This window comes from Carassius carassius, chromosome 41 (genome assembly GCF_963082965.1).
Source record: "Carassius carassius chromosome 41, fCarCar2.1, whole genome shotgun sequence".
NCBI lineage: Eukaryota > Metazoa > Chordata > Actinopteri > Cypriniformes > Cyprinidae > Carassius > Carassius carassius.
The window spans coordinates 7,323,997-7,347,259 of record NC_081795.1 but is presented as its reverse complement, the minus strand read 5'-3'; the positions used below and the strand labels follow the sequence as shown (position 1 = coordinate 7,347,259).

General features: G+C 40.7%; 1 protein-coding gene across 1 annotated transcript in view; it reads left to right on the top strand.

Annotated features, from left to right (window-relative positions):
- Window positions 1-1,834: 1,834 nt before the first annotated feature.
- The window catches only part of dchs1a (dachsous cadherin-related 1a), a 115,544-nt gene continuing 94,115 nt past the window's right edge, over window positions 1,835-23,263 (top strand). The window contains exons 1-2 of the mRNA XM_059534219.1: window positions 1,835-2,330; window positions 15,656-17,467. Of these exons, the coding sequence (XP_059390202.1) occupies window positions 15,695-17,467 (1,773 nt within the window). The 5' untranslated portion in view covers window positions 1,835-2,330; window positions 15,656-15,694. The remainder of the gene's footprint in view (window positions 2,331-15,655; window positions 17,468-23,263) is intronic.

Genomic DNA, 23,263 nt, shown 5'->3' with positions numbered 1-23,263 from the left:
TATTAGAATGATTTCTGAAGGATCATTTGAAGACTTTAGTACTGGCTGCTGAAAATTCAGCTTTGCCAGCACAGAAATAAATGTTATTTACTGTATATTAAAATAACTAATAATATTTCACAATATACATGTTTTTACTGTGTTTTTAATCAAATAAATACAACTCTATTCCCTTGAATCAGTAATCATTACATGTCGCCACTAAGGAAACATATTGTTAAAGAGTAAAAAGAATAAACTGTCTGAAACTTTCAAAGTATATGACCTTATTAACCATCCCTATAATAGTCAGATCTCTCTCAGCATGTGCTATGGAAGGAAGAGGATCTACAGTATATCTTTTATTTTATTTTCCATGCTGCACACATGAAAATGTGCAGGTTTTTTGGACTCAAGAGTGTACAACACAGATTTTTCTTCATTTTTCAGCCTAACTCGCTGCCAAACCTGTCTTCTCCCTAAACTCCTTTCATATACAGTAAATAAACTATACTGTATATATATATATATATTTATATATATATATATTATATATTATATAAATATATATATTATATATATATATAATATATATATTTATATATATTTATATATATATATATATATATATATAATTTTTGTGTGTTTTTTTCAGGAAAACTTCATCTCCTGTCTAATGTATTTTTGTATCTAGATTTTTGGCATGAGCTTATAAACATGATCACTTGATATACAATGTAGACTGCAGTTTGTGTTGCTTCTGCTCAACGGATGAATATTTGTCATTGTCAAGGTATATTTGCACTTTTTTAATTATTAAATATGAAATATTTCTGTTAACGGATAGAATTATACTTGAAATAGAACAACATTAAAAATGCTGCACCGTTTATTTCTTTAAGAGGGTTGACACAAATACACAGCTATGTTTTTATCTTGCATGCACTTTAGGGTGTTATCTGTTATTGCTTATTTATGAATTATGGAGAAATGTTATTTTTTTGAAGGGGCATAGAATGTGTAACTGCACTATACTTATTTGGAACAAAATGATTATCTGTCAATTTACTGTTAAAAAAAGATGAATGGAACTTTCCATGAAACAAATAAGAATATGCAAACTCATCCAAGTAGACTGCAGTTGCCTTTGAGGCTAAAAGTGATTTTCCTGATGGATGCACTGATAAAAATATTTGGAAATGTGTGCCTTTGCGCCTTAATGAATCTATTGAGCAGGTTCTGCACAGTACAAGTTCCTTAGGAGTACTTTGCCTTCTGTGTCAAAAGGATTTATATGCAAACAGACAGTGATTTGTTCTTTTGTTGTCTCTTAGGATTGATGAGGCCAGAAAGTTGTCCAAGGTCATGGCTCCAGCTCCGCAGCAGATGAAAGTAACCGTCCTCCAGGGCGTTCAACATGCTTCTCACAGACAACCACCAGATGGGAGGAATCGTTCAGTTACATGACCTGACGTTAAATCTGTTGTCTTGGCCGTCTCTCGCTCACTCTCACCCAGACCACATAGCAAACCTGTAAGAATGACAGATTTCTCAAGATTACTTTTACTCCCGGCAGCTTATTTCTCCTTATATATTCTGCATGAGTTTATTTTTGTTGTCTCAGAACTGTATATTATATCATATGGATTTTGTGGTTTGAATTATAAATCAGATTGTGTAGGCCTACTGAGTTATTTTCTTACAAGAATAAATAAACGGTACCGAAAATGATAAATTACAGACAGACGGATGGATAGATAGATAGAGAGATATATAGATATATAGATAGATCGATAGATAGATAGATAGATTCTGCTTTTTACATTTAAATTTATTTACGACACATAAATTCAGTTCTGTCTGAAGAAGACTGGTGGCATCACACGTCACACTGTTTTGGCACACTGTCGCCCCCGTTTGGAGAGTTTGCGCTATTACTCCGCTTCTACACGTGCTTCATGAATATTCATGCGGGAGTGGGACGGGCTGGTGTCGGGTTTCACTGCGGGCGGTTGAGAGCTTGTATTGGAAGTGTGGATCCTAGAGTTGGAGGCTGTTGTCGATGTTGACGGACTTTATTTCATCCTGTCTGCTGCGCTCAGTTTGGACCGGAGGACAGAGCCCTTTTGAATTGATTTTGTATTTTGAACTTGACAACAGCAGGAAAATACAGGAAAACTGGAAATATACTAGTGGAAGTTGCTGTGGTACGCGACAGATAACTTGCAAGAAGATGGATATTATCTAAAAGGGATTTTTTTCCTAAACGACATTTCATTTTTGGCTCGTTTTCCTGACGTTACGTTGGGACAGACCGGATCGGTATCACTGAACAGCAAGAACAGATGAATGTAAGTATTTCATGGCTAAAGAGCGCCAGTGGCGTTAAACTATGACTTTATACTCCATCCTGACGCGACACGGCAAACTATAACGCTTCCATTACAGTCAACGCGCGCGCTTATGGCAAGCCAGTTTAACATTTATTCCTTAAAACTGACAAGTATCTATTTTGATGTTACTGGTACTTATATTTTGTCTTGTAATAAATAATCCAATAGTGTCTATTTAATAAGCTACTTCTACTTTTTCTCTTGAATAGTATTACTATTTTATCAGTGTTCCATATTAACAAATATGGATCAATCAACAAATTAACAAATTGCAGCTTTAAAGCAAATGTAACTATTGAGATAAAGAAAAGGAAAAAAAAAAGAATAATAACTGGTAACAACTGGGGTAGACCGTAGTAGTCTATCTGATAAATAGGTAATAATATAGAAGTGTTTAGATAGTTACAATAGATAACTAAAAACGAGACCTATGATCAATTATTGGTAAATGTGAAATGGGAACTCTGAACAGTTGGAATACCAGGGTTTCCCATACATTGATTTATTTGTGGTAGGCTGCCACAATATTAAAACTGACCACCACAAATAGATTTCCCAAAAGGCTTGAGCACTGCAAGTTTCAAAATCAAAAACCACTGCAGGTGTTTTTATATCACTGTATTTCAAAGAAAAACGGACTGTTTTCAGAAAATTCAATTTCATTCCATCTTGCAAGTTGTCTGATAAATCAGCATTTGTTAGCTCAGTCAGTGAGGCTCTGTATACAGCCGTTACCGGAGAAACCTCTCTCTTCCTCTTTCTGGCAGAAAAATTATTTGCATATTTATATATTGGGGCGGGGGAGTGTTGCCACAAATGAAGTGTAAGGCTGTGGGAAACACTGAATACATTATCAACATTTATACATTATGCATTTACAAATATATTTCTCACTATTGAATTATTTGCTGGTCTTTAATGTGCTAGTGACATTAAAAAAAAGATACTAGTTAGTTTTAAGAAATAAATGTTTATCCAGCTTGCCATAGTCACTTGCAGTGCTTTTGTGGAGTAGAATGGATGCATAATGTCAAATTTTATAGCTATGCATGTTGGGTAGCTCTCATATACATAAAATAAATTTTTTAATTTCTCATTTCAGTAAACACTGAAATCACTGATAATTTATCTAGTTAAGAAGCCCATTGTCACACATTTAGTTTTGATATGTAGTGTTTCATGTGAAATGCAAAGCTGAGGTGTAACCATTGAGAGTTTTGATTACATCGTTTTTTAGTCGTAAAGTTTAATTTTGGATTCAATGAATCATCGGGTCAGATGTGTGCATTTTTAGTTTAGTGCAGTTTGTGTGCACCCTAAAATATGATATTATTTAATTTATGATTTATTTGTTTCTGGTGGATGTGGCAGAAAATGGATGTTAGGCAACTTTAACAAATAGTTTATTGGAATGAATCAGACCTACACCATGCTGTTTGTAATAAATCAATACAATTAATCAGACAGTGTCAAAATGCAGCTGATATTGATATCAATACTAAATTTGAAGTTAGGAGCTATTGTATTTCCTAATCATGACTCACAAGACACAGTCTATTGGTTCAGAAATATGCTGCGGTTCACTGTGCTTGCAGCTGCTGCAGTTTGACTGCTGAACTCCAGTTTTTGTATATTCTGCACTATTGTTTTTAATCTAAACTGGAATTGGTGTAACCCAGTGTGCAAGCCACAAAAGCCTCCCGAACGGTTCTTTTCATTGAGGGGGTGATTTGTATTGCATAACTTTAAATATGTTTTTGAAAACATAATATACTAGCTGTGGAGGCCTGTGTAAACTTTAAGAGGCGGGCATTATTAATCTTCACCCCCCAGTAGTATAGAAAATGGAAGGTTACCTAATAAACCTTACAATGTATTGTCTCTGATTTCAAATCCTGCAAATAAAAGTGTTGTATCCGCTATGCAACGTTTTCAATTAAGTTGCCGTTTTAATGTATTTATTAATGTCACCAAAAAGCCTGACCTTTCTTGGCTAGTGTATCTCATGATATTTTTGGCAACGTGTTGCACCTCAGAGGAAATCAGTTGCAGAATAACAGAGGCAGATGTCCATTGGTCATTTATTTAACTTGCTTTACATGCCAGAGCATATAGATTTTCTCTCCTTGCAAGACATTCTAATTAAATTGGTTCATCAGTGGACTTCTTTTGTTAGCCGTAGAGAAGTGCTGTGCTTTTGTGTTGGTGACTGGCCATGGTTCATCCAGACTGCATTCCAAATCTCCCTCTGAGGGCGACAATAATTAATATTCATCAAGATAATAAGGTTGTTTTCACTCATTCAGTTCAGTTGACTTCCATTTCTTTGGTTCGTTAGTTGCCATAGTGCAATACTGAAGCTACTGTTTCGGCCGCTCTTGTTCAGCTTAGAGGCTGTCTGAATATAAAGCACCACCCATCGTCGCCCTGTTTGCTAGACTCCACATGTTCACACTCTCGGTTTTGGGATAGATCCATAAGATTAGTGAGTCACATCCCAAGTTAATTTGTGTTCCAGTTTGTTCAGATGAAGTCATAAGCTTGAAAATTAACCATGTTCCTCACGCAAATAAGCAGACAGCACTGGGTAGTTTATATTATAATGGTGTTTAAATAAGAACAACATGTTTGATTCAACAGCCACAAAGAAACATTGATAATCTAATAAATCAAGATAAAACCAGGAGACGGCTGCATGCTAGGCAGGAAGTGTAGTTGATTCTGGAGTGAGCCGAGCCGAGGAAAGGTTTAGAGCTTGAACCATTTTTTATTAGTTACTGGACTGAGTGAAATTTATAAAGTTTGCAGTGAAAATAGCCATAGAATTTATGTCCGACCCTCATACAGAGCATAACCATGTTGAATGCTGAAGGGCTTTTAAGACATTCCTAAGATTATGTCACCAGACTCTCATCCCAACAGACAGAGGGTTGATTTCTCAGCTCCATCCCTAACCTGGGACCGTCCCGGGTGAACTGAGATCCATTTGGATGTATGGAGAGAAAAAAACAGGGTCATTGCAGAGTCAACTACTCACAACTTTACATCACCTTTGATCTCATCCTTTTGTCTTCGGAAAGGATTCTCTGATGATGATCAGACAGTTCCAGTACCTCTGCTGTGGTGTAGTTAAACTCATCCTTACCGGTCTCTGGTGGAGCACTAAAGCCTGTTGCCCCTTGTTGGCTCCATAATTATAGATTCACGAGTTCACACTTACATACAATTGAGGGGGTAAAGTTTAATGCGTATTTGGTGTGCTGTCCGGAGGGAGGGCTCCGAGCTCGGAGTTCGGCCGAACCCAGAGTACTCCCCCCTATGTAAGTGGTTTAGGACTAGAAGTGTGGAGAAGGGGTGGTGGGGGGATGCTGCGAGACTGTCAAATGAATTGCGGTGAGACTGCTGTATATATACCTCTTACCATTGATTGCTGAGTGCGCTCCACCTGTGTTAATTATCTGCACATGCTCCTCGCGAACTTATTAATAAAACCTCATTTCACGAGTTCACACTTACATACAATTGAGGGGGTAAAGTTTAAGGAGGGAGGGCTCCGAGCTCGGAGTTCGGCCCGAACCCAGAGTACTCCCCCCAAAATTGCTAAAGAGCAGAGGACAGCCGCCGAACTAAAGACCCCCCCAAATGAGTGCCGCGTTTGGCGGGCTGGCATCTCGAGAAAGGGTCTGAATGTTTGGCCAGTGGGCCCGTGATGGCGGCTCACTGTACGTGGACTGACAGGCCCTGCTGGCCTGCAACGGGGAGCAATTGTAATTTGGAGCAACCGATCAGGCGAGTTTGTGCCTTTCTCCGCTGTGAGACCAATGCTCGCTGGACAGAAAGAGAAAACAGGAAAGAGGAAAATGAGAGCTTGACCGGGAGATTTTCTCACACTGCGTCCACTGTGAGACCCAATGCTCGCTGGAAGGATGAGAAAAGGTAAGTGCTCTACCGGGAAAGTTCTCACTGTGTCCGCTGTGAGACCAAATGCTCGCTGGACAGAAAGAGAAAACAGAAAAGAGGAAAATGAGAGCTTGACCGGGAGATTTTCTCAAACTGCGTCCGCTGTGGGACCCAATGCTCACTGGACGAAGAGAAAATGTAAGTGCTCTACTGGGAAAGTTCTCGCTGCGTCCGCTGTGAGACCAAATGAGAGCTTGACCGGGAGATTTTCTCACACTTCGTCCACTGTGAGACCCAATGCTCGCTGGACGAAAGAGAAAACGTAAGTGCTCTACCGGGAAGTTCTCGCTGCGTCCGCTGTGAGACCAAGTGCTCGCTGGACAAAAAAGAGAAAACGGGAAAGAGGAAAATGAGAGCTTGACCGGGAGATTTTCTCACACTGCGTCCGCTGTGAGACCCAATGCTCGCTGGACGAAAGAGAAAACGTAAGTGCTCTACCGGGAAAGTTCTCGTTGCGTCCGCTGTGAGACCAAATGCTCGCTAGACAGAAAGAGAAAACAGAAAAGAGGAAAATGAGAGCTTGACCGGGAGATTTTCTCACATTGTGTCCGCTGTGAGACCCAATGCTCGTTGGATGAAAGAGAAAACGTAAGTGCTCTACCGGGAAAGTTCTCGCTGCGTCCGCTGTGAGACCAAATGCTCATGGACAGAAAGAGAAAACAGAAAAGAGGAAAATGAGAGCTTGACCTGGAGATTTTCTCACACTGCGTCCGCTGTGAGACCCAATGCTCGCTGGACGAAAGAGAAAACGAAAGAAGGTGGAAGCCTTGCCGGGGGCAGTGAAGACTGGCCTCGGCGTCTTGGTGAGCGTAGGGCTGTTCGGGCCGATGTGCGGCCGCGTGAAGAAGCCTGGGGCTCAGGTGCAACGTCCGGCATTGAAGGGATGGTCGTGGGACCGGCGGAATGCGAAGTTGAATCCTTGGTGATGTTTACGTCCTCATCGGATGAAGAGCTTAATTTAGACATGGTAGCAGAGCTGAGACCAAAAAGCTACTAACTGCTGCGAGACTGTCGCAGTTCAAAATATATATAAAATAAAAAAAAGAATAAGAAATAAAATACTGCTGCAAAGTTCTCCACTAAATAAAATACTCTCAGTCTCAAACCAATATCATATAATAAAATATAATAAAAAATATAAATAAATAACTATGATTACAGTGCAGCATTACCAATCCCAGCTTGTAGGCCTGCTCATATTTAATATATATATATTTATATATAACTATAATATATATATATAACTTTTCCAAAGTGTAAAATGCAGCATCAACAGTTTCAGTTTTTAGACCTGCTCAGATTTAGTTATTGCGTTGGACTGATCGGAATTAAGAGCAAAGGTCTGTTTAAATGCCGACGGGAGCTGCGTTTGAATTACAATCGTTTTTTTCCTAGTTGTAGTGATGTTCACACTTGCGTGATGCCTTTAGAAAACATTAGGCCGGTGACACACTGGCATATTTCACCTGTCAAACATAGTCTATTTTGCCGTCAATGCTGTTGACGGTGTCCTTTATCAGTAGGCTTTATATTTATGCTCAACATGAAGTATAGATATTGTTGTCGTGAACACAAGATCCTGGTCTGTCGGCGGTATCCCTCTATTATGTCACCTACAGTAGTAGCAGCATGCCAGCGCCGCGTCAGGCACGATTCTGGTGTGTAAAGACACAGAAAACGTGAAGCAACTGACACGCAGCAGAAACGCCACGCTCACGCCACGCAGCCAGTGTGTCACCGGCCTTAGAATCAGCTGCAGATCGGGATTTGCGCTGAACGCGGAGACTTCCACCACTTAATATGTTCGTTTGGAAACACGAAAATGTACCAATGTTCCGCATACAAAATATTGCATTCGGTCATTCGGTACACACGTGCACCGTACCGAAAGCCCTGTACCGAAACGGTCCGGTAAGAATACACGTACCGTTACACCCCTAATATATATATATATATATTTGAAAAAGAGTGAAAAGAGAATCTGGACAGACAAAGACAAAGAATTGGCTCTAGGTAGTACATAAACATAAAATGGATAACTGTCAAAGTAGCATTTGTTATAAGTGTAACTTGAATCTCCTGAGGGACAGAAGACAAAATACTGCAGCTATGGCTTGTACGTCTCAGTCTGATATGGATTTGTTTGAATGTGGGGGCAACAACTCAAATATATAGTTCTCCATATGGCAACAGGCATATCGGACACGATACCTCTCTTTGAAACTATCTGCAAATGGGATGGTACAGTCTGTGTTCAGTTAAAACTACACACAGTGAGTTTCATAAACTCTATACTGAAATCATCCACTCGAGATGTTTCCAATTTCGCACAGTAACTGAAGCTGTATCAACTGGTGTCATGTTCAAAGGACCCAGCAGCACGTGTGGTTCTTTGTTTTGTTCAGCGTGCAGACCTCCTTCCACAAACACACTCGGCAGGTTGGAGGGTGTGGGAAAAAGATGGTACCCTGAAGCCAGAACATCCTAAATGCTGGCCAAACCAAGGTTGATAGGGCCTCCTTTTTTCCCATGGCACAAATGTATCTGATGTAGATTAGCAGTGCATGTACATATCTGAGGCCTGCAGATGGTTTTCTTCTTTACCACCAGCTCCTGTGGAGCACGGCTACCTTGGTTTATGCTGGACTACTGTACTGAAAATTTAGGTTCAACAATTCTTGCAGGTGTGTTTACATGGACTGTTTAGTGGATTTTTAGTTTTTAGAAATGGAATAGATGCATATACAATATGTGTTTGTTTTCTTTTTAAATACCACAAAAAAGTGCACTCTTAAATACAATTTACAGTTAAACTACAAATCATATGAAAAACCAGTCAGTAACTACATTGATTGAAGTCTCACAGTTAGTTGTAAGCTGCACGTATTTGAGTCACTAAAAAGAACTGGTTCATAGGAGTCATTTGTAGGGCTGTACTGGAGAGAAGAATTGACTCATTAAGATTCATTTGTTTTTGAATCCGACTACACTGGTTGTGCTTTATCTTTTGGATATGAAAAAAGAACAGAATCATTAATTTGGGACTGGGAGTTGGTTCTGGTGTTTTTTTGTTAATGAACTGGAACTGAATAAGAATCGGTTCTCTGTTTCCTACTGTAGTTATAAGGCTCAGTGTGTGGTTGGTGTTTGCTGATCTTTAAGATACTCCATTATTGTAGATAAGTGCTTCAACATGAAGCCTGTCTTGCCAAGTCTCACTGGATCTCAGAGTGCGTGATTTGCTCAAACAAGCAGAAGTTATATTGGAATTGATCACGATTGGCCAGGTTGGTTGTTTTCTTGGATTTCTTTCGGTTATCCTGTAAAAGCAAGAAATTTTAGGAAAATAATCCCAGTGTGACAGCATGTTTGCTTGAGGTCAAATGATAGTCAACGTGAAGTTAATTTGGCCGAGCACTAAACATCCTTTAAAATGGAAATATTTGAATTGCCCAATGTTGAGATTGATGGTGTTACTTTATGGCTGCTTGGGGTTTCTTTTTAAGGTCTTTTTGGCTTTCGGGGCCTTTTCTCACTCATCATTTACACTGAAGAGGCCAATATATTGTCTTTACCTCATCCGCCCTCTCAATCTAAACGAAATGAACTTTAGGAAAAACATAATTCTTGAAAACCATGTTTGCAGTCATTACAGTCTTCCAGCGAGAGTGTTGTTTGAGGTGTCGTGAGCAACGTGGACGTCTTCCACTGGTTGGGAAAGCGTTTTGGACATCGAGTGATAGATGATCAGCATTGGTCTGGCCAGCTGTGGTTGTTTTCATCTCCAGCGTCTTGGCCAGAGTGTTTTCGGTGTTTAACAGAGCAGCTTCTTTGGGAATCTTTGGAACTGTTGTGTGGAATGGAGGTTCTGGCAAATGGAGGAAGGCAGAAACACTTGCTCAAAAATATTCGTGGTCTACATTCCCACAAATCTGCTATCTTCTCTTCTTTGTTATGGAAGATTATAAAAAAAAATGCAAAACTGCACTGAGGTGCTTGCAGCAGGTGTGAACAGCTCGAGACCATTATTAAGTGTTATTGAGGGCATGCTTTAAATTAAAAAGGGGAGACCTGTTTTCTTTTCATCTGTGTCAGACTTTACAAAGGGAAAGACTGTGCCTTGCTCACAAAGAGTTTTATTTTTTCTTCAAATGGGCCATTTTCTATAATTAAACCACAAGCCCTTTGTCGTATTAAGTGGTCTGGGTTAAACACATGACCCAGAGCATTGGAAAGTTGCCCAAAGATGGAAAGTCAGAAACAGTGATCTAACACTTACAACATGCTCTCATAAAATTAGTAGAATTATAAGATATATTAAATTAAAAATTAAATTAAATTTATGCATTTAGCAGACGCTTTTATCCAAAGCGACTTACAGTGCAATCAATTTTTACCTATCATGTGTTCCCGGGGAATCAAACCCTAAACCTTGCACTTGATAAGCGGGTGCTCTACCAATTGAGCTACAGGAACACAGATATATGGCCAACTTCTTGACCTGATTTGATCAGTATGAACTTCACTATATAAATATATGGTTAATGATTAATATGGCATAGTTACAACATTTTTATATTTAGCTGGAATCCAAGAGTATTTCTCTTCATGCCATGTAGTTTAACAAGGCATTAAATGCAAGAAAAAGAAACTGATCATGGACAAAATAGCAGTTGTCTAAGTTCATTTGCCGTGGTACATGTCCAGCGCTTTGGAGGTCTGTTCCAACCGTTAGTAAAAGTGGCAGTGCCCATTGAACACATCTGTGCAACTTTCTTTCAGCCTTTGATAAAGTCTGGGACATTGCCTCAATGTCTGGAGAACCAATCATAATATTTGTTTTATCTTAAAACCTTAATGAATATTATAAGAAAGCTTATAGTGTGTATGAAATAAAATAAAATATATATGGATATATATATTATTTCATATAAATCTAATTTATATTGTTTTATTTTATAAAATATAAATTATAATAAATGTAACGAATTATAATGTATAATTAAGATGTCTTTCTTAAAAGTTGTTTGTTATGAAACCTCAAAAAACATACAGTATGTATAACATAATGTGTGAGTGTGTGTGTGACAATGTGTATACACACACACTTATGGGCGTCATGTATTTGGAGGCTTTACTTTCGAGAAGAAGTGTTAGGTACACATAATCTACGTTGGAGGTATTGTGTGGGTGTGTGTGCCTGTACTTTCTTAAACATATGAGAGTGTTCCTGCATGTGTGTGTGTGTGTGTGTTTCTTAGTCCCTGTGATGCTGACAGACTGAAATTAGCTTTGGATTCCCATATGCACAGGGCAGGCTTCCAGCAGACCCCAATTACAATGCAGCAAAGCCAGAGAGGGTGCAGGGCAGACTGTGTGGAGCCCTCCTGGTCTGCTCCCTCGCTCAGACACACACACACACACACACACACTATCACTACCACAGACTTGACAGACTACCGCAATGAGGCGCACAGCATGCAAAGATCTGACTCACACACACTGGCACTTACACACACTTTTATATGGACACCTGCATCATCAGACTCATTCACACACATTTTAAAATTAACCACATGTGCAGCTGTGCACAAGATCCAACGCCACCAGTCACTCTGGAGTTAATTGAGTTAAACCTGCTCACACATTGAGACATACTTACCTACTTAAAACAAATACCCTGTGGGGTAGAAAGTGAAAAGAAGTAGCATTAGAATTTTGCAGCAGTGAAAAATATACAGTAACTGTAGTCCCCCACTGGAGGGAGCATCTCTGATTCCAACAGTTTGACAGAGCAAAAGTATTTCCTGCGATTCTGTTTTTATTTACTTTACAAACACTTGTGAAATCCTGTGGTTGATTGTAAAGAATTTTATTGTGAAGTCATTTTTCTTACACAGTGATTGAGAATGACATGATTATTTTCCTTGGCCTGAAACTGATTTTGTGGTTTTTCATAGTAATGCAGATGGGGACAGGCTCATCTCAGAACTGATCATGTCTTCATTTTGTCTTCAGGCCTTGGTTAAAGGGATATTCCACCCAAAAATGAAAATTTTATGTTTATTTGTTTACCTCCAAGATGTAGGCTAGAGCCCTATTCGGACGGGATTAGTTTAACATAGGGACGTGGGGTAAAGCAATTTTTATCAGAGCTTCTCTGTGATTTTAGTCCCGTCCGAATGCTCCATGTCAGTAATCATTACGGACAATGTCAGTAAAGATTACGGCGACTTTTACCTTCTGTAAAAAGGTCCGGAGAAATTACCTCAGGTAATACTAGTCCCGTGCGAATAGACCATCTGAAAATATACACGGTAGTATTTCGTCATTTCCTGTAATTTTGCGCGTTTTTTTAAATATGGGAGCGCTTGAAGAAGCATTCACTTGCTTTCTAGGCGGTGGAACAAATCAATGGCAAACCTCAAGTTTATCCTGCATACGACGACACAGACCATTAAAGAAAAGGTCACAAGCAGTTCTCAGAAGCACGGAACTTCTGTTTGTATTAAGTTAATTTCCAATTACCAACAGAATCCAATCATCAGAATGTAATGAATTGCATTAATAAATTGTTTAACTGGACTCAAATCTTTGTTTATATATATTTATTAATATTATATAATATATATATCTATTATTATTATTATATAATGTATAAGGTACGTGTGTGTGTGTGTTATATATATATATATATATATATATATATATATATATATATATATATAGTCAAACTTAAAAAAAAATCAGACACCACCATCAGGGGCGTCGCTAGGCACGTGAAAGTTTAAATTTGAACAATTTACTGTAATTGTTGGTGTATTCATTTACATTGATTGAATGTGTATGCATTGCAGCGTAGTATTAACATTAGAAAAACTTTTGCTGAGAACACAAAACTGACGGAGAAATCATAGTTTTTAATGACCATTGGGCTGGTTTGGTTACGCGGATCTGGCAACCAAAGTAGCGCACACAAGTGTAGGTGCGTGTTTGAGACGAGGGAGGTGACTGCGCTGCGTAATCGTGTTACCCCTCCCACTTCTGACTGTTTTACTGAGACTTTCTTATCCAGTCCGAATAGGACATCAATATTACAGACGTCCTGTGGTAAAGTTACATTACTCCATCTACCCCCGTAAAACTAATCCCGTCCGAATAGGGCTTAGGTGACTTTGTTTCTTAAGTAAAACACAAACAAAGATTTTTAACTCAAAATGTTGCAGTCTGTCAGTCATATAATGTAAGTGGATGGGAATCACGGCTTTGAGAGTCAAAAAAAACCAAACACAAACTAAACCAAATTAATTCCTGCGGCTCGTGACGACACATTGATGTGTAAAGACACAAAAAGTTTTTTACCTCTGACTTTCCTGAGCGTGTCCTCAGTGCGTTTTCAACAGCCGGTGCCTGACACATCTTTTTCTTCTTCTTGCTTTATGGCGGATCGCAGACTTAGAAGTGCATTACCGCCACCTATCTCTCAAGTGGACCATTGACACTCCTAATTCAGATTGTATATAGAGTGTCAATGGTTTTGTTTGTGTATGTTTTTTTGACTCTCAAAGTTGTGATTCCCATCCATTCATCCATTCCCTGTACATTATATGACTGACAGACGGTTTGAGTTAAAAATCTCTGCTTGTGTTCTACTGAAGAAACTAAATCACCTACATATTGGATGCCCTGAGGGAAAGCAGATAAACATCAAATTTTCAATTTTTGGGTCAACTAGGTTGTCAGAACATCTGTGAGTTGCAGTATATATATATATATATATATATATATATATATATATTGCAATTTTTCCAAAAAATAAAAGTTTAAGTTAAAACATTATGTTTTTTTCAATTTCTATAGTAGCTTGAAATTATTTAGCTATTATAACACTATGATATGCCTGAAATTCATAAACTAGCTTGGAAATTACACTACATACAGTCCATAATGTTTGTGTTTAAATCTAAGTGGCACAGGCAACCTCTATCTAGCTTACTTTTAAAAATGTGCTGTAAAGAGGATTCATGTTGATTTACAGTGTTGTTTTAAGAGATTTACTCAAAGGCAGGGTCAAATGTGGGGTTCAGTTGTCCCTTTGCATGTGAATAAAATTTATCTGTAATACAGAAAACCACACAATTCATAATTCCTCGGATAATAAGATGTCTCATACAGGGCCGGCTTTGCCGACAGGCGACACAGGCGGCCGCCTGGGGCTCTCTCGCCTTGGGCACCAAATAACCTAGAGCCGGCCCTGGTCTCATAACTTTCAAGCTTTCATCTTGTTTCTGCTTTGCAGATCCTTCATACTTGAGTAGCTGGGCTGTATGAGTCAAGTTCTTCTAACCAGCATATGTAACTATTTAAGCTCCTGTCTTACAAAATATTTATAATTCAATTGGACCTAGAAAAGGGGCCTAATCCAGACAGCATAATTTTGATGATAAGGTCATCATAGTTTACAGGTCCACAAGCTACAATTTTATGGATGAAGAATCGCTAATTTAAAAGGGAGCTGGAGGAACACTCAAAGGAGACCTTTGTGGTTTTAATATATTAGAATTGGCCCACCAGTGGTTTTCTTGCTTCAATTTGGGCAGTAGTGTTGGCAATAATATACGACAGGGTTAACACTCAGTTCACTTTAAAGGGTCCTCTTGGCTCTCTTTTGCATCAGTGTGGGCTGCAGTTGAATAGTTTTACTAAAAAAGAGGGGTCATGTAAGCCACAGTCTCTATTTTAGGCTCCTGTCCATCACTGCACTGATATTTTGCTATAGGAGGACGTTCCTTAAATTTACACCCCAAAAGAAATGTTGAAGGGAAAATATAGTATTTCAAGGAAGTTTTCAAGCTTGGATCTCTCGAACAAACATGCCAACATCAACTAAAATAATCATTGTGACAGGAATTAAAAATATATTTTCATGAAAGGACAAAAACTGACTAAAAACAATCAGTCAAAATGACTATGATATTTTTTTGGTGCCATGTGTGACTACCTTCTGGTGTTTTTTTTTTTTTTTTTGTACAGTGAAGCTTCTCATTTTAACTGTAGCAATGATATTTTGACTTATTAGCTGACAGTAAAATGCAGGTGCAACATGTGTATATGGTGTGCTGCTGTATTATTAAAGGTGAACCTGTGCAACATGTGGAAAGCCACTTAAGCATTCTTGTCATAATTGTAACTGATCCTGCTTGTGTGATCCATCTATTTGTAATGCATGCTTTTTTTGATTTTTGTATAATGTCAAACCACTTTCTGTTAGTTCCCTTATACTTGCTTCTCTAACTAATCTCCTTTTCCATTTGTCCTGTCAGGTTTTGTAAGAAGAATTTTCAGTGAAGAGCAAAGAAAGGATGATTATGGATCGGTTGCATCAAAACAGGACTTGGTGGTGGATATTGGTGATCCTCTATTTGGCGCTACAGCTCATGACAATCCACTCATCACAATCCATGGTGCCAGGAACATTGCAGCTCCAGCTAGATGAGGAACAGCCAGCAGGAACTGTAGTAGGTGACATTAGTGCTGGCCTCCCACCTGACATGACTGCAACCCACTATTTCATCTCAGATCATCAGGGCACAGGTGTAGGCACCGATCTGGATATCGACGAAAGTACAGGGATCATAAAAACCGCAAAGGTCCTGGATCGGGAAGTACGGGACCGCTACAGCTTCATAGCAGTCACCATAACCGGTATAACAGTAGAAGTCACCATCATAGTAAATGACATCAATGATCACGCTCCAGTGTTCCCAAGAAAAAGAGCCACGTTTAAGATTCCAGAACAGACTACCATTGGCACCAAGTTTCCTCTTGAGCCTGCCTTGGATTCAGATGAGGACCAGCTCACTACGCAAGGTTACATCATAACAGATGGAAATGTAGGACAAGCTTTTCTTCTTGAAACCAAACGAGGATCCAACAAAGTGCTCTATTTGGATTTGGTAGTCAATGCAGTTTTGGACAGAGAGAAAAGATCTTTGTACACTCTGCTCTTGGATGCATTTGATGGTGGCTTACCCAAGAGGACAGGACAAATGATCTTGGATGTGATTGTGCAGGACATCAACGACAATGCCCCAGTCTTCAACCAGAGTCGCTACCATGCAGTGATCTCTGAGAACCTTCAACCTGGGAACAATATACTGCAGGTGTTTGCTTCAGATGCTGATGAAGGTGACAATGGGTTGGTGCTCTATGATATCAACAGGAGACAGAGCGATCCTGATCACTACTTTGTCATTGACTCTCGAACTGGAGTTATCACTCTGAACAAGCCTTTGGATTACGAGATGAGAAGAGTCCATGAGCTTGTGGTACAGGCTCGGGACAATGCCAGTCAACCAGAGGTCACCAACGCTTTCGTGACCATCCAGGTGCGAGACTACAATGACAACCAGCCCACCATGACCATCATCTTCCTCAGTGAGGATGGTTCTCCACGCATCTCGGAAGGAGCACAGCCTGGCCAGTACGTGGCTAGGATTTCAGTCACAGACCCTGATTATGGAGAATATGCCAATGTGAATGTATCTTTGGAAGGGGGTGATGGAAAGTTTGCTTTGACCACCAAAGACAGCATCATCTATCTTATCTGCATAGATCAGATTCTTGATCGTGAGGAGCAAGACCATTATGAACTCAGAGTCTTGGCTACAGATTCTGGCACTCCTCCATTATGGGCAGAGTCTTCATTTACTATTCAGGTCATGGATGTTAATGACAACCCTCCTTTGTTTGACCAGCAGGAGTATACACAGGTTATTCCAGAGGTTGCCTTTCCAGGAAGTTTTGTTGTACAGGTAACAGCACGGGACAAAGACCATGGACCCAATGGAGATGTTCAGTACAGAATCCTACAGAATGAAGAAACTCATTCAGACTGGTTCACTATTGACGCAGTCACTGGTATCATCACCACCTTGACCCAGCTAGATTACGAAACGGACCCTAAGCCTAGTGTGACTGTGGTTGCTGCCGACAGGGGTCGACCACCACTATCTTCTTCAGCTGTGGTCAAAGTGATCCTACAGGATATTAATGATAATGAGCCTGTGTTTGGCAGCAAATTCTACAATGCATCCATCAACGAGAATGCCGCAGCAGGGATCTGTTTCATGGAGGTAGGACTATCATTTATTTGTCTGCAAATGCTTAATATGTATTGTACTGATTAATATGCAAAATTTGGAGGGGGGGGGGGATGTTGTGCATGAATTGTGTGAAAACCCCAATGTGGAATGGCTTTATGTTTAAGACAGACTGTTAGAGTTCTCTTTTAAAGTGTGTAAACTGAGTAAATGGAAACAGTCATTGTAGGAAATTGACTTGGAAACCAGCATGATGTTGGGATATTGTAAGTAAGTAAGATATTGGGGAGTGAGCTTAAGTAAGCTTTGTTTAGATTGGACAACTTCAGTTGGGAAGTACTCACTCTCCTCACGCTGTGGGGGATTGTTTTTTTTTACTAGCTCTGTTACTTACACCTCACAATGGTTATTCAATGTAGTACAGAAGGTGGTGCAGATGAGTTCACATTTAAAGGTAAAAAATTTTTCACTAGGGATATGAATCATAAATAGTGAAGCAATTCTGTCTCGAGTTCCTATTAATGATTCTTTTTTTAATGCTTCCACTAGTGATTATTTAAGTTTTTTTATATTAAATATTTAGTTAATTGAATTTATATTCAGTTCATTTTATGAAAATTTTATTAAATTGTGAGATAATGAGTCACTTGGACTATACTGGTTTGATTTGCTACAGTGAACTGAATCATTGGAGTATTTTCTCTGTAATCGGACTGCACTGGTCATGCTCTCTGTTTCAAGCTGTAGATTCAGTGGTGGTGGTGACACCACTGAACAAGTAGTGTAGGAAATAGAGCCCGACCGATATGGATTTTTGGGGGCCGATGCCGATGCCGATATTAACTCGAAAAGAGCCGATTTATAAGCCGATATTTTGATTTTAAAAATAATCTGGATATTAGACCCATTTCCTATAAACTGCATTTACACAACATTCAATAGCAAAATATCTGCCTGTTCTATGTATGTGGGCTGTATAAACCATTTTCCAGAATGGACTATGTTAAAAAAAAGCCTTAGATTACAGTCTCAATGACTAAACAATTGCACATCAAAAGTATATATTTTTTAATGATCAAAAAACAGTCTGGTTTTAAACATTTAACACTTTTACTTTCTTCCAGTTGAAGCTGGTTTTAACAGTCTGTGTGTTTACTGTAAATAAATTATAATACTAAAGTTAAAGTATTTGCAGAAGTAGTCCCACACTTTGCTGCTACAGCATTCACCTTTTTCAGCCATCTGTAGGCAGAAAGAGAGACGCAGAAAGAATAAGCATGTGTATTAATAATATCACCATGTATCATTACTCATGTCATCATTAGAATTATAATAATAATAAACTGGGATCTCCTACATAGGCAAAAATGAGAAATATATATATTTTTTTATTTGTCAAGCAATAGGTATTACCTACTTATATTTAACAATATTATTTCAACATTTTCCTGTTATGTCTGTAAAGCTGCTTTGAAACAATGTGTAAAAAAAAAAAAAAGCGCTCGTTCAGCTCACATTTATTTACATGTTCCCTCTGGTTTAATCATTTCTGACGCACCTACTGTAGTTACTGTAACTACACTATATTTGCTCTCACAGACACATTCACAACAGACCCGTATATCTTCTCCTCTTCTCTTTGTGCAGTCTGAATCAAAACATCGTCTTGCCTACTATTACCGGAAGATTACGGAATCAATTCGAAGTTGAATGGTTAACGTAAGTGTCATGAACACACCGCTGTCAATTTTGAGAAGAACCACCTTCAAACAAGTTAATAGCAAGCATTTAAGGGGCCTGCTAAAAAGGAAGCTATTAGCGTTAGAGTAACGTAACCAGCCTGAATTCACCAAATTGTTCTCTGAACCTGAGGGTAGCCTCTTCTTCCTTGCTTCTCTCTTAATTCTCATCAGCAGGACTAGCGCTATCGCTCGCTTCTTACAACGGGACAGATACATGTTTGCTGCTGACCGAAAGGAGGAGGAACAGACTATGAAAGAGCTCCCGCTAAACGTTTTTAAAACTCCGCCTATGCCATAGCGCAGCGCAAATCGCGTTGTATCTGAAGGGCAACGCTGAGCCCAGCGGCAAGCGCCGTGCATACCGCGTACTGTGTGAAAGGCCCAATTACGCGGTCATTATGTGGGAAACACACCGCAATAGAATAAGAATAAGTTAAACGCTAACATTATAGTTTGACCTCCTATTAACGTTCGCGCTCTTCCACTGATAAACATGGTATTAGCTTTGTGGCTAATCTAATATAGCAATGCATTAGCGGCTGTAAGTGATGTTACAGAATATTTAGAAGTAATAATGATAGGACCGTTAGCTAGAACTACCACACAGTTTTTATATACAGGGTATGAACTAAATCTACAATCATTTCACATGACGAACGACAGACTCACCGTCAAAACAGTTGATCGCTTTCTTCTGTAGTGGACTTCTGGCGCTGTTGTTAACTCTGGAGCTGCAGAGCTCCCTCTGGTGGGCACACTATGCAACACTCATAACATGAGTGAAGCATGAGACTCTGTTTCTCATGTTTCATCGGCCGTTATAAATGCCGATGCCGATTTAAATGCAATTAGCTTATATCGGCCAGCCGATATATCGGTCGGGCTCTAGTAGGAAACTCTGCCAGATTACTTTAGTATGGTATTCTGACATTTGTGGATGAATGTCATTTCGTTCTGGTATTTACAAAGAACCGATTCTAGATTCATAACCTTATTTCTCATTTGAAAAAGTGTGAGAAGTCAGTTGAGGTTTGCAATTTTGGTCTCATCTGGCCTAGAATCCATAGTCCCTGTTGTCTGCTGACTATAAAAGACACAAACTTTTTTTTTTGTTCTATGGGTTTTATCAATGCATGTACAGGGTCTTCAAAGTGTTTTTCTAATAAGTTTCTCCACAGGCAAATTCAAAGCTTGTAATATATTTCCTAGTAAATCAAAACGTGTAATTTCACATGGTCACATATCAAGTGAAGGCACATTAATGCTTTCTCTGTGGTGGATTTGTGCTGGTGGGGGTTGAGACACACTCCAGCGAGCTGACAGAGGGCCCAGCAGACAGGAACTTGGCCCTGGAGTTTATCCAGAGAGAGGGAGGATCGTGCCTGGGAGAAGTTTTGGGACTGGCTGACTCCTTTCGGCTGTAGAGTGGGAATAGGAGCTGTGCAGGGTCAAGTGGGAGGTCTGGGAGTAAAACTAGAAGTTTATAGTGGTATTACTTAAGTTAAGAATTAGGAATCGGATCAGCAGCGCTCAGGTCTACAAATCAAGTGCAAATCAAATCTGATAGAGTGGCTCCTATCTTGCTGTCAGTTTCTTTCCACATTGACTGAGTGCTAATGGTTTATAGACAGTTTCCAAAAGACTTCAGTGTTCAACACAAGAACAATATAAGGAGTTACTAAGTCTATCCTTACAACCATCAAAGCAAACTTGCCAAGGACGAGGTCCAAACCAACTGTCTCTCAGGCTGTGGCACGAATGACTGCTGTAGATGAGAGCTGGCATGCCACTCAAGAGCAGTTGGGAGTTTGATGATGCACAGACTGCAGAAATCATTGCCAAATCCACATCCAAGCATCACAGCACGGCACTTGATGAGTTGCTTTTTTCCCTTCATCAGAGATCCCTGTGCGCAGAGTTCCACCACCTCCCTTTTTCTGAATCAATGCTTCTGTCCAAATGCCATTACAATGGGGCTATTGTGATCAGTCATTTAACATCTGAACTGGGCTTAATTAAATTTTTTCTAGTGTATCGCTCACAGAGGAGCATGATTAGTTTAATGTGTACTGGCTCTGCCGATTTACTACATTTTAGGTTTTGTCACATTGCTAGTGTGTCACTGCTGTTGGGCTGAAGAATAATTAACTACGTTTTATTTCTCTTTTGGTGGAATTTCCACCCTTTGTAGTGTGAAAACTCTAGTGACTATACCCAGTTTTGTTTTAACCACAAAGATAACTTGCAAAATACTTTAAAATTATCAGACATTTTACTAAATTCTTATAATGAGCATAACTCTGCCTTCAATTAATATCCACTATTATTTAGAAGGCATAACACTAAGTTAATTGTCAGTCAGTTTAGTTCTCTTACGAGAGCTCTCTCGTACTGCGTCTTAGCTAAGACGCTACGGGAAAAGTCTCTTTTCACGAAATACTGAAGCAAAAAATTATCCTTAATTTTGTATTTTTGTAAAGCGCATTTGCAGCAGTACACAGCCATAGGCGAGACGGCTCGCTCGCTCACTGGCTTGTTCTGCGGCAACTGCACAGCCTATCGAGCGCAGGCTGATGCAACATCAGACCAATAAGGGCGCTTCGCGCCCTTCTTGCCACTTCCCGCCGAAACGGGTGTGGCCCAACCTATAAAAGGAGCTCGAAAAGGCTGACTCACCTGATTTTTCATCTCTTCAGCGAAGCTCACGCATCGCTGGATCACGAGGAAGCAAGCGCCGTCTGGAAGAGCATATCAGCAGGACGAGCCATCCTGAAGCCGCTGGCACCGCCGCCTTCCACTGCCGTTCCTGCTGCGCTATCCGGCGCCCATATCCTTTATAATCCTTGTTCTGTCATAATCTGTGTGTGTGTTCGCCCTGCGACGCACATTCACAAAAGAGCTGCGTCTTTTTAAAGATGCCTTCGTGCGGCTCGTGCAGAACCCCGCTCAGCGAAGGAGATCGTCATGTCATCTGCGTCTCCTGTCTGGGTGAAGACCATGCAGCGCTCGCGCTCGCTGATGGCGGATGTCCTCATTGCGAGCTGATGCCTATGGTGACTCTGAGGACTCGCCTGGCATACTTCTCGAAGCCTGCATCATCCGCTGCGCCGCAGCGCCGCAAGAAGCGCCGCTCGCAGCGCCTACCAGAACCGCCTTCAGCTCGGCCGAGCTCGCCGGTTCCCTCCGCTTCGCCGGTTCCCTCCGCTTCGCCGGTCTCCCCTGCATCGCTTCCCGATGCTCAGTGTCCGCTGCTTGCCGACGCGTCATCGGAGGAAGTGGATCTCAGGCCCGCGTCGGAGGAAGAAGACACATGCTCTCTGCTTGCTTCGGGCAGTGAGGGTTGGACGAGCTCCGTGGATCTCGCGCCAGCTGCTCAGAGGCCCAGCAGACGGGGGGATATCGATAAGGAGCTGATGCGTGTACTCTCGTTGGCCGCGGCGAGCCTCGGCCTCGAGTGGTCTGCACCAGCGCCCCCTTCACGTTCCCGGCTGGATGGTAGCTATCTTCCTGATGAGCGCTCTTCCTCAAGCTCAAAACACGCCCCTTTTCTTCCTGAGCTTCACGAAGAAGTGGCGAAGGCTTGGGACGCTCCATTCTCGGCGAGAATCCGCTCATCTGTTTCGCCAGCATTCTCCACACTGGACGGTGCTAAGAACAGAGGCTACCTGTCACTTCCGCCGGTGGAACAGGCTATAGCAGCGCACCTTTGCCCGCCCTCTGCTGGACGGCGGACTAAGGCGGCGTTGCCATCCAAAGCCTGCCGCATGACGTCATCGCTGCTCACACGGATATTCTCTGCTGCTGGGCAGGCTGCGTCTGCGTTACACACCATGGCGACGCTACAGATTTTCCAGGGCGATCTTCTCCGCAAGCTGGATGAGATGGGACCTGAAGCGATCTGTCTCGCGGATCTGAGGAGTGCTTCGGATCTCTCCCTCCGCGCTGCTAAGTCCGCTGCACAGGCCATGGGACGGGTTATGGCTTCCGCTACGGTGGCTGAGAGGCATTTGTGGCTGACGCTTTCTGACATCAAGGAGTCTGAGCGCGCTGCGTTTCTTGACGCTCCGCTAACTCCTGCCGGCCTCTT